The sequence below is a fragment of the Neoarius graeffei genome, chromosome 2, assembly GCF_027579695.1.
Source record: "Neoarius graeffei isolate fNeoGra1 chromosome 2, fNeoGra1.pri, whole genome shotgun sequence".
Classification (NCBI taxonomy): Eukaryota; Metazoa; Chordata; class Actinopteri; order Siluriformes; family Ariidae; genus Neoarius; species Neoarius graeffei.
This window is the reverse complement of record NC_083570.1, coordinates 44,976,040-44,992,161: the sequence shown is the minus strand read 5'-3', so window position 1 is coordinate 44,992,161 and position 16,122 is coordinate 44,976,040. Positions and strand designations below refer to the sequence as shown.

At 46.2% G+C, this 16,122-nt stretch overlaps 1 protein-coding gene across 1 annotated transcript in view; it reads right to left on the bottom strand.

Moving 5' to 3' along the window:
• Window positions 1–1,877: 1,877 nt before the first annotated feature.
• nrip2 (nuclear receptor interacting protein 2) overlaps window positions 1,878–16,122 on the bottom strand; it is a 79,524-nt gene continuing 65,279 nt past the window's right edge. The window contains exons 4-6 of the mRNA XM_060907901.1: window positions 15,901–16,013; window positions 7,866–7,918; window positions 1,878–2,580 (exon numbers count right to left, since the gene is read on the bottom strand). Coding sequence (XP_060763884.1) covers window positions 2,461–2,580; window positions 7,866–7,918; window positions 15,901–16,013 — 286 coding nt within the window. The 3' untranslated portion in view covers window positions 1,878–2,460. The remainder of the gene's footprint in view (window positions 2,581–7,865; window positions 7,919–15,900; window positions 16,014–16,122) is intronic.

Here is a 16,122-nt window from a genome sequence, read left to right as displayed (position 1 = left end):
GGAGTTCGACAGTGTAAAATTGCAAAGAGTTTGAACATATCATCATCTACAGTGCATAATATCATCAAAAGATTCAGAGAATCTGGAAGAATCTCTGTGCGTAAGGGTCAAGGCCGGAAAACCATACTGGGTGCCCGTGATCTTCGGGCCCTTAGACGCCACTGCATCACATACAGGCATGCTTCTGTATTGGAAATCACAAAATGGGCTCAGGAATATTCCCAGAGAACATTATCTGTGAACACAATTCACCGTACCATCCGCTGTTGCCAGCTAAAACTCTATAGTTCAAAGAAGAAGCCGTATCTAAACATGATCCAGAAGCGCAGACGTCTTCTCTGGGCCAAGGCTCATTTAAAATGGACTGTGGCAAAGTGGAAAATTGTTCTGTGGTCAGACGAATCAAAATGTGAAGTTCTTTATGGAAATCAGGGACGCCGTGTCATTCGGACTAAAGAGGAGAAGGACGACCCAAGTTGTTATCAGCGCTCAGTTCAGAAGCCTGCATCTCTGATGGTATGGGGTTGCATTAGTGCGTGTGGCATGGGCAGCTTACACATCTGGAAAGACCCCATCAATGCTGAAAGGTATATCCAGGTTCTAGAGCAACATATGCTCCCATCCAGACGACGTCTCTTTCAGGGAAGACCTTGCATTTTCCAACATGACAATGCCAAACCACATACTGCATCAATTACAGCATCATGGCTGCGTAGAAGAAGGGTCCGGGTACTGAACTGGCCAGCCTGCAGTCCAGATCTTTCACCCATAGAAAACATTTGGCGCATCGTAAAACGGAAGATACGACAAAAAAGACCTAAGACAGTTGAGCAACTAGAATCCTACATTAGACAAGAATGGGTTAACATTCCTATCCCTAAACTTGAGCAACTTGTCTCCTCAGTCCCCAGACGTTTACAGACTGTTGTAAAGAGAAAAGGGGATGTCTCACAGTGGCAAACATGGCCTTGTCCCAACTTTTTTGAGATGTGTTGTTGTCATGAAATTTAAAATCACCTAATTTTTCTCTTTAAATGATACATTTTCTCAGTTTAAACATTTGATATGTCATCTATGTTCTGTTCTGAATAAAATATGGAATTTAGAAACTTCCACATCATTGCATTCCGTTTTTATTTACAATTTGTACTTTGTCCCAACTTTTTTGGAATCGGGTTTGTATTCTATATTTATTACACATAAGGTGAAATATTTCAAGCCTTTATTATTTTAATTTTGATGTTTATGGTTTATAGCTCATGAAAATCAGAAATCCAGTATCTTAAATTATTAGAATATTTCCTAAGATCAATCAAAAAAGGATTTACAATACAGAAATGTCCAACTTCTGAAAAGTATGTTCATTTATACAGTCAGTACTTGTTTGGGGCTCCTTTACCACGAACTACTGCATCAATGCAGCATGGCATGGAGGCGATCAGCCTGTGGCACTGCTGAGGTGTTTATACACATGCACACACGCACGCACGCACACTGAGGGAGGGGGTAATATTCAGAGAAAAAAAAAAACTCACTTTCCAAGATTATCATAAATTTGCGAGAAAAAAAATCAGAAATTCCGAGATTAAAAAGTCACAAATTTATGAGAAAAAAAACCCAAACCCTCAGATATTCTCCATTTTCCTGGATTTTTTTTCTCATAAATTTGTGACTTTGATCTTGGAAATTCTGAAGTTTTTCTCAAAATATTACCCCCTCCCTTGGCTCTGTGTTTTTTAACCTACAAAGGCACTAATACACAGTCATATAAATGTGACATATATATATATATATATATATATATATATATATATATATATATATATATATATATATATATATATATATATATATATAATGAGATATTTTCACTTGCTAAGATGTATATGTTTCAGTGCATGTTTAGCTGTGCTTTAAACACACAGTTTCATTTTGATTATTTTTACAGTTACAAAAATATTTGAAGTGAATTTTGTTCTGATTGCATTTAGGCTCATTATTAAGGAGTGCACTGTTAATAGGTTCTGTTTTGTCGTGTCATATTTACTGACGCAATGGGGAGACGACACATGTCTGAGGTTTGACGAATCTTCCATTTACTTTAATTGAATTGAAAGCATTTTGTGTTTTCGTACTTTAATAACTCACAGGCATAGATGGCTAATTTTTGATCCACGTTCAGTTTTCATTTACTGTTTTGGCTGGACAATCCTAATGTTCCTTGGTATGATCTCTCAGCTTGTAAATTTCATAAATCTCTTTAATTATGGCACAAATTGAGCACAAAGAGTCAAAACGATGATTTTGCTGTAACGGATGCACAAACCAACACAAAAAACAAGGTTGTAAGGGGAAAAAAGCAGGGTGAGAGAAGGAGAGGTAAAAGGGAGGAGAACAATGGCTGTGGTCCAAATTCTCACTCATATATAGTGGGGGCATGATCAAGGGTGAGGTTAAAGGTCACAGGTTTTTGTTGTTGTCACGGTGATGGCACTGGCTATGGGTAGGCGTCTTCAAGAAGGGTAGCTCCTCGCCGTTGCTGTGCAGGCGGAGCACTCTGCTGTCCAGGTCAACACAGCACTGTGGATACCGAAGAGCAGTGCTTTCATTCAGGTGCTTCTTAATAACATCCTACACTACAATACGGTTTACATTTAATCTCGGCATTAGTACTGTACTAAAATGTTTGTGTTTAAAGGCGCAATATTGTTAATAACACTGATTTTACTAATATGTAGAAATGATCAAATCAATTAATAGTTTATAAGTCATGGCCGCAGCACAAGTGTATTGCATGTACAGTGGTGCTTGAAAGTTTGTGAACACTTTAGAATTTTCTATATTTCTGCATAAATATGACCTAAAACATCATCGGATTTTCACACAAGTCCTAAAAGTAGATAAAGAGAACCCAGTTAAACAAATGAGACAAAAATATTATACTTGGTCATTTATTTATTGAGGAAAATGATCCAATATTACATATCTGTGAGTGGCAAAAGTATGTGAACCTCTAGGATTAGCAGTTAATTTGAAGGTGAAATTAGAGTCAGGTGTTTTCAATCAATGGGATGACAATCAGGTGTGAGTGGGCACCCTGTTTTATTTAAAGAACAGGGATCTATCAAAGTCTGAGCTTCACAACACATGTTTGTGGAAGTGTATCATGGCACGAACAAAGGAGATTTCTGAGGACCTCAGAAAAAGCGTTGTTGATGCTCATCAGGCTGGAAAAGGTTACAAAACCATCTCTAAAGAGTTTGGACTCCACCAATCCACAGTCAGACAGATTGTGTACAAATGGAGGAAATTCAAGACCATTGTTACCCTCCCCAGGAGTGGTCGACCAACAAAGATCACTCAAAGAGCAAGGCGTGTAATAGTCGGCGAGGTCACAAAGGACCCCAGGGTAACTTCTAAGCAACTGAATGCCTCTCTCCCATTGGCTAATGTTAATGTTCATGAGTCCACCATCAGGAGAACACTGAACAACAATGGTGTGCATGGCAGGGTTGCAAGAAGAAAGCCACTGCTCTCCAAAAAGAACATTGCTGCTCATCTGCAGTTTGCTAAAGATCATGTGGACAAGCCAGAAGGCTATTGGAAAAATGTTTTGTGGATAGATGAGACCAAAATAGAACTTTTTGGTTTAAATGAGAAGCATTATGTTTGGAGAAAGGAAAACTTGCATTCCAGCATAAGAACCTTATCCCATCTGTGAAACATGGTGGTGGTAGTATCATGGTTTGGGCCTGTTTTGCTGCATCTGGGCCAGGACGGCTTGCCATCATTGATGGAACAATGAATTCTGAATTATACCAGTGAATTCTAAAGTAAAATATCAGGACATCTGTCCATGAACTGAATCTCAAGAGAAGGTGGGTCATGCAGCAAGACAATGACCCTAAGCACACAAGTCGTTCTACCAAAGAATGGTTAAAGAAGAATAAAGTGAATGTTTTGGAACGGCCAAGTCAAAGTCCTGACCTTAATCCAATCGAAATGTTGTGGAAGGACCTGAAGCAAGCAGTTCATGTGAGGAAACCCACCAACATCCCAGAGTTGAAGCTGTTCTGTACGGAGGAATGGGCTAAAATTCCTCCAAGCCAGTGTGCAGGACTGATCAACAGTTACCGCAAATGTTTTGTTGCAGTTATTGCTGCACAAGGGGGTCACACCAGATACTGAAAGCAAAGGTTCACATACTTTTGCCACTCACATATGTAATATTGGATCATTTTCCTCAATAAATAAATGACCAAGTATAATATTTTTGTCTCATTTGTTTAACTGGGTTCTCTTTACCTATTTTTAGGACTTGTGTGAAAATCTGATGATGTTTTAGGTCATATTTATGCAGAAATATAGAAAATTTTAAAGGGTTCACAAACTTTCAAGCACCACTGTACATCCATTTGGAAAAATGTATTTTGTCTGCTTTTTTGTTTTTTGCATTTGAATGGCCTCCTGCCAGTCATTTTATAAATGCTCCCCCAACACCCCTTTATTCCGCCCCATCTCAGTCTGAAATCAGCAAGCACCCAGTGCAGCCAGATAATCCCTGTGACCAGAAAATGTCATTCTGTGCTTCAAAAAACCCTTAAAGACAAGAAACACAATAAAACCAGAATAAACACTGACAGCACTTTTCCAAGATGGAGTAATTTATTGTTAGTGAAGGGGATGAAGCTGGATGTAGAATTAGCAGGTCTGTAAACACAAACTTTTGAACTGTCAATACTGTACTCTTTTTTTATTACAAAGAAAAAGAACAGCAACTGCATTCGTGAACATCCTCATAAATCATTAAGTGAAATTTTCCATGTTTATAAAGTTGTAACCTGGCTTTCAAGCAGCTGAATGCCCCATCTTTTACCTAGAGATGCATTTTGAGCTAGCAGTGCTAACATACATAATTATCAGTACCTAGAACTCATCAGAGCTTATTATAGAGAAAAAGGATAATGAATGCACTTGTGAACATCTTCATAAATCATTATGAGATCAATTTTGTGCATTTATAGAGTTGTAACTTGGCTTTCAAGCAGCTGAATACTACTTGAAAGTCATGTCATGGCAGTCCTTGCTAATGCTAACTCTAGCTGAAGGGCACTTTCACACCAAAGGTTGCCTTTTTCAAAGCACCATGGGACCTGGGGATGGAGCTTTGTGTAGATGGGCGGAAATGGGAGCGGGCTCAAGGAGTTAAAAATATTCAACTCTTACTCAAGTCCACGTATTTAACCATGCGTGACCTAATTATTATCATTATTATTATTTAATTTATATATATATATATATATATATATATATATATATATATATATTTTTTTTTTTTTTTTTTTTTTTTTAATTATCATATTTAGCTACTGCACCTTTAAAGGATATTAACAAAACCAGACTATATACAAGTACAAATTTTTGCAGTGTTGTTTTTGTTTGTACCAAGTACAAGTACCAAGTTCATTCCCTAATTTTTTTTAATTTATTTATTCATCTTTAAGCTTATTATTCAGTAACTACTATGAATTATTTGGTATGTCTGAACAGATCAGGAGAATTAATGTGATGAGAGGTTAACAGAAGAAACATAATTCTACCCATTTACATTAGGGTTATGACTGTGAAAGTGTTTTCAAAATTTCTACTTTCCTGATGTTGCATTTGGTGAACTTTTACTCATATATTACTTTTTTGAAGTTATTTTTATTGGGTCATGCAAAAACCTCCCGCACCCAACATCACCTCACTTTTGATAAATACATGTATATTAAATAAATAAATAAATAAATAAATCATGATTATAAAATAAATTCATTGAAAGATGTGTAAAGTACTTTTATATAACAATAAATTGCTTAACAATTGTTGTAATAATAATTAATTTGTATTAATTAACAATTATAATTATTATTACAACAATTGTTAAGCAATTTATTGTTATATAAAAGTACTTTACACATCTTTCAATGAATTTATTTTATAATCATGATTTATTTATTTATTTAATATACATGTATTTATCAAAAGTGAGGTGATGTTGGGTGCGGGAGGTTTTTGCATGACCCAATAAAAATAACTTCAAAAAAGTAATATATGAGTAAAAGTTCACCAAATGCAACATCAGGAAAGTAGAAATTTTGAAAACACTTTCACAGCCATAACCCTAATTTACATGCTCATGATGCAGTTACTAGCTACTAGCTGCTAGTTAGTTATTAGTAGCTACAGCTACGGTCACACTACAGCTCGCGATGCTTTTGATGGGTTGTAGATGAAAATGAGGCGTTTTGGTGACTATGCATGGCGACATACAGGCAAGTTAAAAGTTGTGGAACACAACAGGCGAACACTTGACTTTCATGCCTTTGCACGCTCAAGACTCGCTCACAGAGAGCATTGTGCGTGCTTTTGGGACCCAGTCCTTATAGGAAACACCTGATGCTGATTCGAGCGCAATCAGCACACGCATATAAGGATGCTGTTTTCACAGAGACTTTACGAAGTATTATCATTATCACTGTCACATTTGTTTATGACTCTGCTTTCTGTTTTGCTTTTGGTTTCATTTTTGTAAATATCACACCTGCTAATAAACACTCCTCCTGCAATTACATCTGTCTATTACTGCATACCTGACAGAATGCTTTGCAAAGTCTCTGTGAAAACAGTGTCCTTATATGCGTGTGCTCATTGCACTCAAATAAGCATCAGGTGTTTCCCATAATGACTGGGTCCCAAGAGCGCACACAATACGCTCTGAAGGATCCCAGAATGTCAATGATGTTTTCAAGACTCGGGGGAAGGTGAAGCTATGCCGAGCTGCTGTGTTGATGAGGCTCCCACGAGTATTGGGGACAGGGATTCAAGACAAATACATCTCAAGAGGCTCAAAGAAGGTTCCCTGAGCTTCGGGAAGCATTCCCAAACCAATCTGTGAGTATTCACTGCTTAGTTTGCTGACAAAAACATCGCTACCAGATTTCAATGCATGCATTGAAATTTTTCGCGATGTTTTTGGCCACTCATGAGATGGAGACACACCAAAAAAACAACTTGTGAAGCTCAGAGAACATTCGCCATGTATCACACGATTGGTGGTGATGCTACGAGTTGTAGTGTGACCAGGGCCTACTACTAGTTACCATGTTCCTCAAACCAAAGGTTCTAAAGCTTCAGTCTTAAACCACTCTTCCTCCATAGAATGTCTTCTCAGAGATGAGTGACATGTTTTATACTTATGCATTTTCTCTTTTGTACTTTCTTTTTGAAGAGCATGTCTATTTTTGGAGCTAATTCAAGCACTTGGCAACCAAGTTGGAAAATGAAAAGAAATTCCCAACTGAATCATTCAGGCACAGATATATAATCAGAGAAAAAATTATATGATGTCCCTCCGGCTCTATTACCATCAGTAGCACTTTGAATGAAGTGGATTTCGGCTATAAGCTTACAATTACATCCTGAACAGCACCTAGATCTGAATGTGGACAAAAAAATAAACATGCTCATACACATTGTCCCCATCCAGAGAAACACTTTCTTGTTGTTTTTTTAAAATCAGGAATTGGGATCTGAACTGAACTGAGGACTCCTTATCTTACTTTTTCCATTACCTCAGTCTCAAGAAACAAACACACACACACACGCCTGTAAAGCTGTGATGGTGATGTTGTCTTGATCAGTTTGGCTGGATTAAAGCTGATAAAGTAATTCACTATGGAGGTCTGGTTTCCATTTAATAATAACAATACAGTACAGATGCTATCTGTTAATTGTATCCTGTTTTAAAACCCCAAAGTCTAATCACAGTATACTGCTCATAAGGAAACTATTGAACAACAGCAAAGGAAGTTATGTCTTACTTTGAGCTCCAGCAGAGTCTGTAGGCCCAGGCATAGCTCAAACGCCTCATCATCTGTGAACACAGCATGGAAAAGACTGGGAAAGATATAGATATATCCTCTATATATACACATCTTCTGCTGGGATTCCCAAATGAGTTCATGAGCTTGGTCTTTAGTGTGTCTCTATACTGAGGGTGTGCTCATGTTCAGGGACAAATACTGTCCATGGCCATCACACCCATATGTGCCTACACAATTTTATCGAATGTCTCTGTATTTTGTAGCATCACAATTTCCCTTCACTGGAATTAAGAGGCCAAAACCTGTTCCAGCATGACAATGCCCCCGTGCACAAAGCAATCTCCAAAGTTGTACTAAAGTTGGAGTGGAAGAACACTTCAGAGCCCTGACCTCAACCCCACTGAACACCTTTGAGATGAACTGGAACACCAACTGCACCCCAAACCTCTTCACCAACATCAGTACCTGATCTCACTAATGTTCTTTCAGCTGAATGAACACAAATCCCCACAGACATGCCCCAAAAGCTAGTGGAAAGCCTTCCCAGAAGAGTGGAGCTTATTATAACAGGAAAGGGGGAATAATATATGGAACAAGCTCATATGAATGTGATGTAATGGTCAGGGTGCATATACTTTTGGCCATATAGAGTAGCTCATGTTGTGGTCTTATGTTCTTTTGTCTCAGCTGACATTCATTGCTCAGTGCACTACGAGGCTCAATAGAGGTTATATAACATGGTATTTAACATAAATAAAATGAACCAAGCTTCAGCTACAGTATAATATCAAAGATAGATTAATAATAATAATAATAATAATAATAATCCTCTTCATGGAGAATTTTTTTGAGAGAGAGATGAAAGCTCATGGGCATGGCTCAAGAAAGGAAAGTTAAAGAATGAGAAGGAGGGGCTACTAACAGCAGCACAGGACCAGGCTCTAAGAACAAAGAGTATAAAACACAGAATAGACAAACAAAACATTTCCCCAATGTGCAGGATGTGTGGAAAAAGGGAAAAGACAGCAGCCCATATAGTAGCTGAATGCAAGGTGCTGGCTCAGAAGTATTACAAAAACTGGAGACATGACAAAGTCGCCCAAGTGATCCACTGGCAGCTTTGTGAGAAAATGGCCTTTGAAAGAGAAGAGAAGTGGTATAACAAGGGTTATGTATATAACCGCGGTTCTATGAGTTTCGGATGACCGCCAGAGGCGGTGCTTTCAGCACATGGATATCCATCACACGAACGTGCAGGTCGAGTAATAGTAACAACAAAGTCACGTGTGACCTGGGTGATGTCACCCCGTGACCCCGGCACAAAAGACAGGTGAACCCAGGAAGTGACCTCTTGGCAAATCTTCTCGTGTACACTCCGAGTGACTGCCAAGCTCTGGCGGTCATCCGAAACTCATAGAACCGCGGTTATATACATAACCCTCGTTCTATTTCGTTTCTCCTGACCGCCAGAGACGGTGCTTTCAGCACATGGATGACTAATACCAACCAGGTCATGAGGAGTGCCTGCCCGTACTCAGTGCTGCTGCGACGGGCCTGGAATGACGGCCGTCGCCACAGGATTATGTGGGACGACATTAAGACGGTAAAACCTGGTGAGGGTGCAGCTGGAAGCCCAGGAGGCTGCGCTGCATATGTCTGAAAGGGGCATGCCCTTCAGTGATGCCCATGAGGCCTCCACGCCCCATGCAGAGTGCGCCCTGACAGCTGGAGGAATCGGGGAGCCACTGTGCCTGTAGGCATGTAATATGGCCTCGACTATCCACTTGGATAGCCTCTGTTTAGAGAGCGCCAGACCCCTCCTCGGCCCTGTGTGGCACAGAAACAGGGCGTCACTCCTACGGAAGCCCTCCGTACGGGACACGTACACCCTGAGGGCGCGAACTGGGCACAAAAGTTCCGACCTCTCACCATGGCCCGCCTCGAACGCCGCAAGGCTAAGGGGCTGGTTGACGAAGGTAGCAGAGAGGGTCTTCGGGAGGAAAGAGGGGTTAGGCCACAGAGTGACCCCACTGTCACCGGAGTGCCACTGCAGGCACTCCCCACTGACTGACAGCACGTGTAATTCCCCGACGCGCCTCGATGTAATGGCCAGAAGAAAAGCAGTCTTCAGGGAGAGCCATGAAATGTCTGCCGTGAGCAGGGGCTCAAACGGTGCGTCGCAGAGAGCCTGCAGCACCAAGTGAAGATCCCATGTGGGTACCTGGCTCTGTCAGGGGGGTCTCAACCGGAGAGCACCCTTCAAGAAACGTGCCACCAAGGGGTGGGACCCCACGGTCCTTCCCCCAACTCTGGCATGCTGAGCAGAGATGGCAGCTGCATAGACCTTGATGGTGGAAGGAGTAAGGCCCTTGTCAAACAGAGACTGGAGGAACAGTAGAATGGTCGGCAGGGGGCAGCATGTAGGCTCCTCCCCCTGAGTCAAGCACCAGTTGGAGAAAAGCCTCCATCTGTTGGCGTAGAGGGCATTGGTGGAGGGTGCCCGAGAGCTTGCAATGGTGTTGACCACTGCCGGCTCACAAAGACCTAGCAGGGGGTCCGGCCCTTCAGCGGCCACACCCAGAACTGCAGACGGGCTGGATCCGGGTGCCAGATCTGCCCTCCCAGCTGTGATAGCAGGTCCGTCCTCACTGGCAGGCACCAGGGGTCGCCGTTCAGAAGTTGCAGCAACTTGGGAAACCACACTCGGCCCGGCCACCGAGGGGCGACAAGCAGCAGCCTGTGGTGGTCCATCGCAGCCCTGTGTAGGGTTGGCACGATCAGCGGCAGAGGGGGGAAGGCATACAGCAGTTGCCTCGGCCAAGCATGCGCCAACGCATCCTGGCCCAGGGAGCTGGGGCCGTGTGTCGACTCCTGGCAGGCAAAGAGGTCCACCTCTGCCCTGCCAAAACGTTCCCAGATGGCAAGAACCACCACTGGGTTGAGTCTCCATTCCCCGGGATCGGGGTCCTGGCGGGACAGCAGATCCGCTGCCCTGTTGGCAGTGCCTGGCAAGTACATGGCACGCAGGCTCAAGAGATGTCGATGGGCCCACCGCAGAAGTTGGCCGGCCACTTCCAAGCACTGGAGGGACTTGGTGCCTCCCTGGTGGTTGATGTAGTACACTACCGTAGCGTTGTCCGTCCGCACCAGAACGTGTCTGCCGGCCAGGCCTGGGAGGAAGTGCTGTAGGCCGAGGAACACAGCCCGTAGCTCCAGCACGTTGATGTGCTGCTGTCGCTGCCCTGGACTCCAGCAGCCTCTGACGGTCCGGCATTGCCAGACTGCACCCCAACCTCCCAGGGAAGCATCCGTGGTGATGACCTCCCTCCGGGAGGGGATAGCCGCCAGCGGAACACCCTGCAGAAGGTAAGCCCTCCTCCTCCATGGACGGAGGAGCCTGAAAAAAGTATCCGTCACCTTCACGAGCCTGCGCCCGTGCAGCGCCGGGTGGAGGTGGAGACCGTTGAGCCACCTCTGAAGCGGGCGCAAGTCCAGGAGTTCCAGTGGGACCAGAGAGGAGGCTGCCATAAGCATGCCCAGCAGGTGCTGAAAGGTCTTCAGGGCGAGTGACCTGCCCCGTCCGAAGCGGCCAAGCAGCAGGCGGATGTTGTGGATCCTGGTCTGGGAGGGGGTTGCCATCAACGACCTCGAATCCAGGTGCATGCCCAAGAAAGTCGTCTCCTGGCTGGGCACCAGCGAGCTCTTCTTGTAATTCACCCTGAGCCCCAGCTCTGCGACATGTGAGATGTCTCTGCACAGTCGCGATGTCGGTGCGGGCCTGAGCTGCTGACCATGAACAGACGAGCCAGTCGTCCAGGTAAGGCAGGACACGCAAACCCTTTGCCTGAAGTGGTGCCAATGCCGCTGCCACACACCTGGTGAACACACGGGGTGCCAGCGATATCCCAAAGGGCAGAACACTGAACTCGAAAGCCTGGCCCTCGAAGGCAAACCGCAGGAACTGCCTGTTGTGTGGCGCAATGGGAACATGGAAGTAGGCGTCTTTCAGGTCGATGGTGGTAAACCAGTCGCCTGCCTGGATGTGGTGTAAGACATCCACTGTACGCAGCATGCGGAATCTCATGGTCTTCAAGTGGGAGTTGAGGGACCTCAGGTCGAGGATCGGGCGGATACCGCCGTCCTTCTTCGGAACCAGAAAATACCTGGAGTAGAACCCACCTTGCTGTCTCTGCCTGTCGACGGGAGAGATTGCTCCTTTCTCCAGGAGGGTGGCGATTTCCTGCCAGAGGACGAGGGACTTCCCCGGATGGCTCACGGTGGTGTGTTTGACCCTATGAAAACGCGGCGGTCGGCGGCAGAACTGGATGCGGTAACCCTCGGTGAGGGTCACCAGCACCCAGGGGTCTGGGGTCAACGCTCTCCAGCTTTGGAGCTGTTCGCTGGAAAAGCAGCCGACCGCCAGCGCGCTGATGCCAGCACCGCCCAGACCGCCCCCGTCGGTCACCATGGGGGCGACGAGGAGCGGACTGGGTGTAGGGGCGGCGCCGCGGGTCCGGGAGGTGGTGGGGCGACGAAAGTCATCAACCCGTCTGGTCTCCTGGCGGGTGCGTGGTCGAGACAGAGTCGGTGTGGGCCCCCTGAAGGACTGGGCAGCGTTGCCGTGGTGGTGGACCTGGCAGAGGCCAGCGAACTGCTGTCGCGCCTGGACGACCTGGGCACTCCGGTCCAGGGCTTGCTGAGCGGCCTCGCCAAACAGCTCCCCGGGGACAACAGGGAGAGAGCGCAGCACACGCCGGTCGGGCTCGGCCAGAGGGGACTGTGCCAGCCATATCTGCCGGCGGGCGAGGGTGAGATACGACATCAGCCGGCCCAGTTCCCGCGACGAGTAGGCAAAGGCCTGGAGAGCCGCGTCGCACAGCTCCCGTGATGCCGCGCTCGTCCCCTCCAGCGTCTGGGTGAGGGCCAGCAGCAGATGGGCCATGGAATTGTCAATACGACCCATTCGTGCCACTGTGTCGTATCCCCGCACGATGAGGTCGTCGGTCGCACGGCATTGAGTGTGGGGGCATCGGGCGTCAGGCCGCAGAGCCTCGTTGGGCGAAAGGACGAGGACAGCCACGGAGGGCTCAATGTTGGGCATCTGCTGGAGGCCGTAGGTAGGGGCGTCCTGCATTGCTGCCAGGGCCCTGCAGTCACTAGGGAGGTGGGAAAGGCGTCTAGGGTCCGCCCAACACCTCTGTAACTCCTCGATGTATGGGGCCGAGGGCGGAACAGACAACGAGGAAGGCTGTGTGGAGCCTCTGAAGAAAGCGCTCTGATGCTGGGCCACCGGGGGCGTGTCCAACCCCAGACGGGCCAATGCAGCCCTCAGCGTTGGCTGGATGGATGAGCGTCTGCCTTCCGACGCTGCCACGGTGCCATGGCTGGTGGCCTGGGAACCGGCCGGAGAGGTGGAGTCGTGACCGTCAGACCCACCGCAGTCAAAGCTCTCCGACGCCTGGATCGACAGCTCATCCAGGCCGGGTGCATCAACGGCCGGTGACAGAAGCGGTGGTGATGGCGAACGGTCGGGCTGCCAGGCAGATGGGGTGGCTGCAGGAACACTGCTGCCCTGTGGTGGAGGCTGGAGATTCGCCAGCAGGGCCTTCATCTCCTCCAGCTCGGCGGACATCACCTCCACCTTCCGAGCCAAATCGCCCGAGCGCTTCTTTTTCGCCTTGGAAGCGGAGACGCGTGGGGGAGCCCCACGGCGCTTGCTGGGCCCCGCTGCTGCAGCCGGCACCATGTCCTGTCCCCCCGAGGCCCGGGGGATGTCAGACAGAGGATCCATCCGAGCCAGCCTGGCGGTCCGCGCAGCCACGCTCCGGCACATGCAGTCTGCGCAGGCCATGTCCGTCAGCCCCTGCCGCAGGTGATCAATACCCAGGCACGAGGGGCACTCGCGGTGGCCGTCCTCCAGCTCGAGGGGGGCCCAGCAGTTGGCGCAGCAAGAGAATAGGTCCATGACACCTGGCTGGCAGAAGGGAACTTAAAAAATAGGGCGAGAACACCCCAAGTAAGTATCCCAAAATAAACAATCAGGCGGCAACGAAAAACGACCAGGCGAACACACCCGTGGTCGGAGAAAAAAAATGGTGCGAGGGCCTAAGCGGGAGCACCCGGACCTCGCAAACCACGAGCCTACTGCCGCGGGTTTAAAAGACAGCCGCAACTAAACAGTCACTCACTAGCGTGAGAAGACATCATACGTCGCTAAAACACACAAGACAGCCAGCCCGTGAGCAGGCCGGAGGCAAGGTTACACAAAACAAGGCGGTCGATAATATTAACAAAGATAGGCGCCGTGCGCCACAGAACTGATAACAAACAGCGGCGAGAAACACCGCTTTAATTTAAATGAATAAAAACCGCTTACCTGAACGAAAACAAGCCGGCCTCCAGTGGCGAGGACACCGCCTTGGAGGGCTAGTCAGCTAACTCCACCGAGCGAGAGCACTCAGCTTAACGGAGTAACAAATCAATACGAATATAACGACAAGAGAAAAAGAATTGGTGGACTTAACGCAGTTTCTTGGGGGATGCGTAAGCACAGTCCCAACCCTATGGGTAACGAAACTAACACGGCGCTTTGTCCAAATTCCAATCCAACTCGCAACCTGCAAACGCGAGAAGATGCAAGAGGTCACTTCCTGGGTTCACCGGTCTTTTGTGCCGGGGTCACGGGGTGACGTCACCCAGGTCACACGTGACTTTGTTGTTACTATTACTCGACCTGCACGTTCGTGTGATGGATATCCATGTGCTGAAAGCACCGCCTCTGGCGGTCAGGAGAAACGAAATAGAACCATATACCCAAGCCGGTACTCAAATCAAAGAGGACTAAGATACGTTGGGATTTTCGCACCACTATTGATCCCGGCCTTTTTAAATCAAAGTTGAAGACCCACTTTTTTAGATTGGCGTTCAATCCTGACTAGGGGAGTCTTGTTTTTGAGGGGTGCTTCGTTTCGTCTGTTTTATTTCATGTACTTCTGAAAGACTTTTGGTAATCTGCAGTATGGTGGCACCTTCCGCAGTCAAAACCTGTGTTTTTATGTGTTTTGGTGTTCTGTTTTATGGCTTCAATGTAAAGCACTTTGGGTACCTTTTGGTTATTGTAAAGGGCTATATAAATAAAATTTGATTGATTGATTGATTTTAAGATCCAAATGGACAAACCAATCGAAGCTAATAGACAGGATATTGTAGCACTTGACAAGGAGTCCAGAAAGTGTTGCGTCGTAGATGTGGTATGCCCATTCGACACAAGAATCTGTAATAAAGACAAAGAAAAAACTGAAAAGTACCAAGACTTTTAAGAGGGAGTTGAAGAGGGTCTGGAAGTTGAAAGATGTCAAGATTGTTCCAGTTATAATCAGTGCCCTGGGAACCCAACCAAGAAGTGGTTGGAAATGGTTGGAAGAGATAGAGGTGGTTAAGGACATTGAGCTGATGCAGAATTCAGTTTTGCTGGGATCAGCAAGGATAAAGTTCTAGATATAGGACAAGGACATGGATATGGGATGTGGTACCCAAGGCCATAGGAAGTGGCTCGATACCTATCCCAAGAATACCAGCTTGCTAGGTTTATTCTTAGCTTGCTGTGAATTATCTTTTGCATAATAATAATAATAATAATAATACCGGGCGGCACGGTGGTGTAGTGGTTAGCGCTGTCGCCTCACAGCAAGAAGGCCCTGGGTTCGAACCCCGGGTCCGGCGAGGGCCTTTCTGTGTGGAGTTTGCATGTTCTCCCCGTGTCCGCGTGGGTTTCCTCCGGGTGCTCCGGTTTCCCCCACAGTCCAAAGACATGCAGGTTAGGTTAACTGGTGACTCTAAATTGACCGTAGGTGTGAATGTGAGTGTGAATGGTTGTCTGTGTCTATGTGTCAGCCCTGTGATGACCTGGCGACTTGTCCAGGGTGTACCCCGCCTTTCGCCCATAGTCAGCTGGGATAGGCTCCAGCTTGCCTGCGACCCTGTAGAAGGATAAAGCGGCTAGAGATAATGAGATGAGATGAGATAATAATACCTATGACCTGAGCAGTACACTGCACCCTTTCGCTACCAATCTGGAGCTGCACGGATGTCATGGCATTAGGCATGGATTCACTGAGAGGCTTAATCTTGGGACTGATTTTCAGTCTACAACAGAGAGAGAGAGAGAGAGAGAGTATTTTTTTACATTATTACTTAACAGAATGTAAGTTCATCTTAAGTCTTAACATGTCTGTAAGTGTGTTTACGTATATAT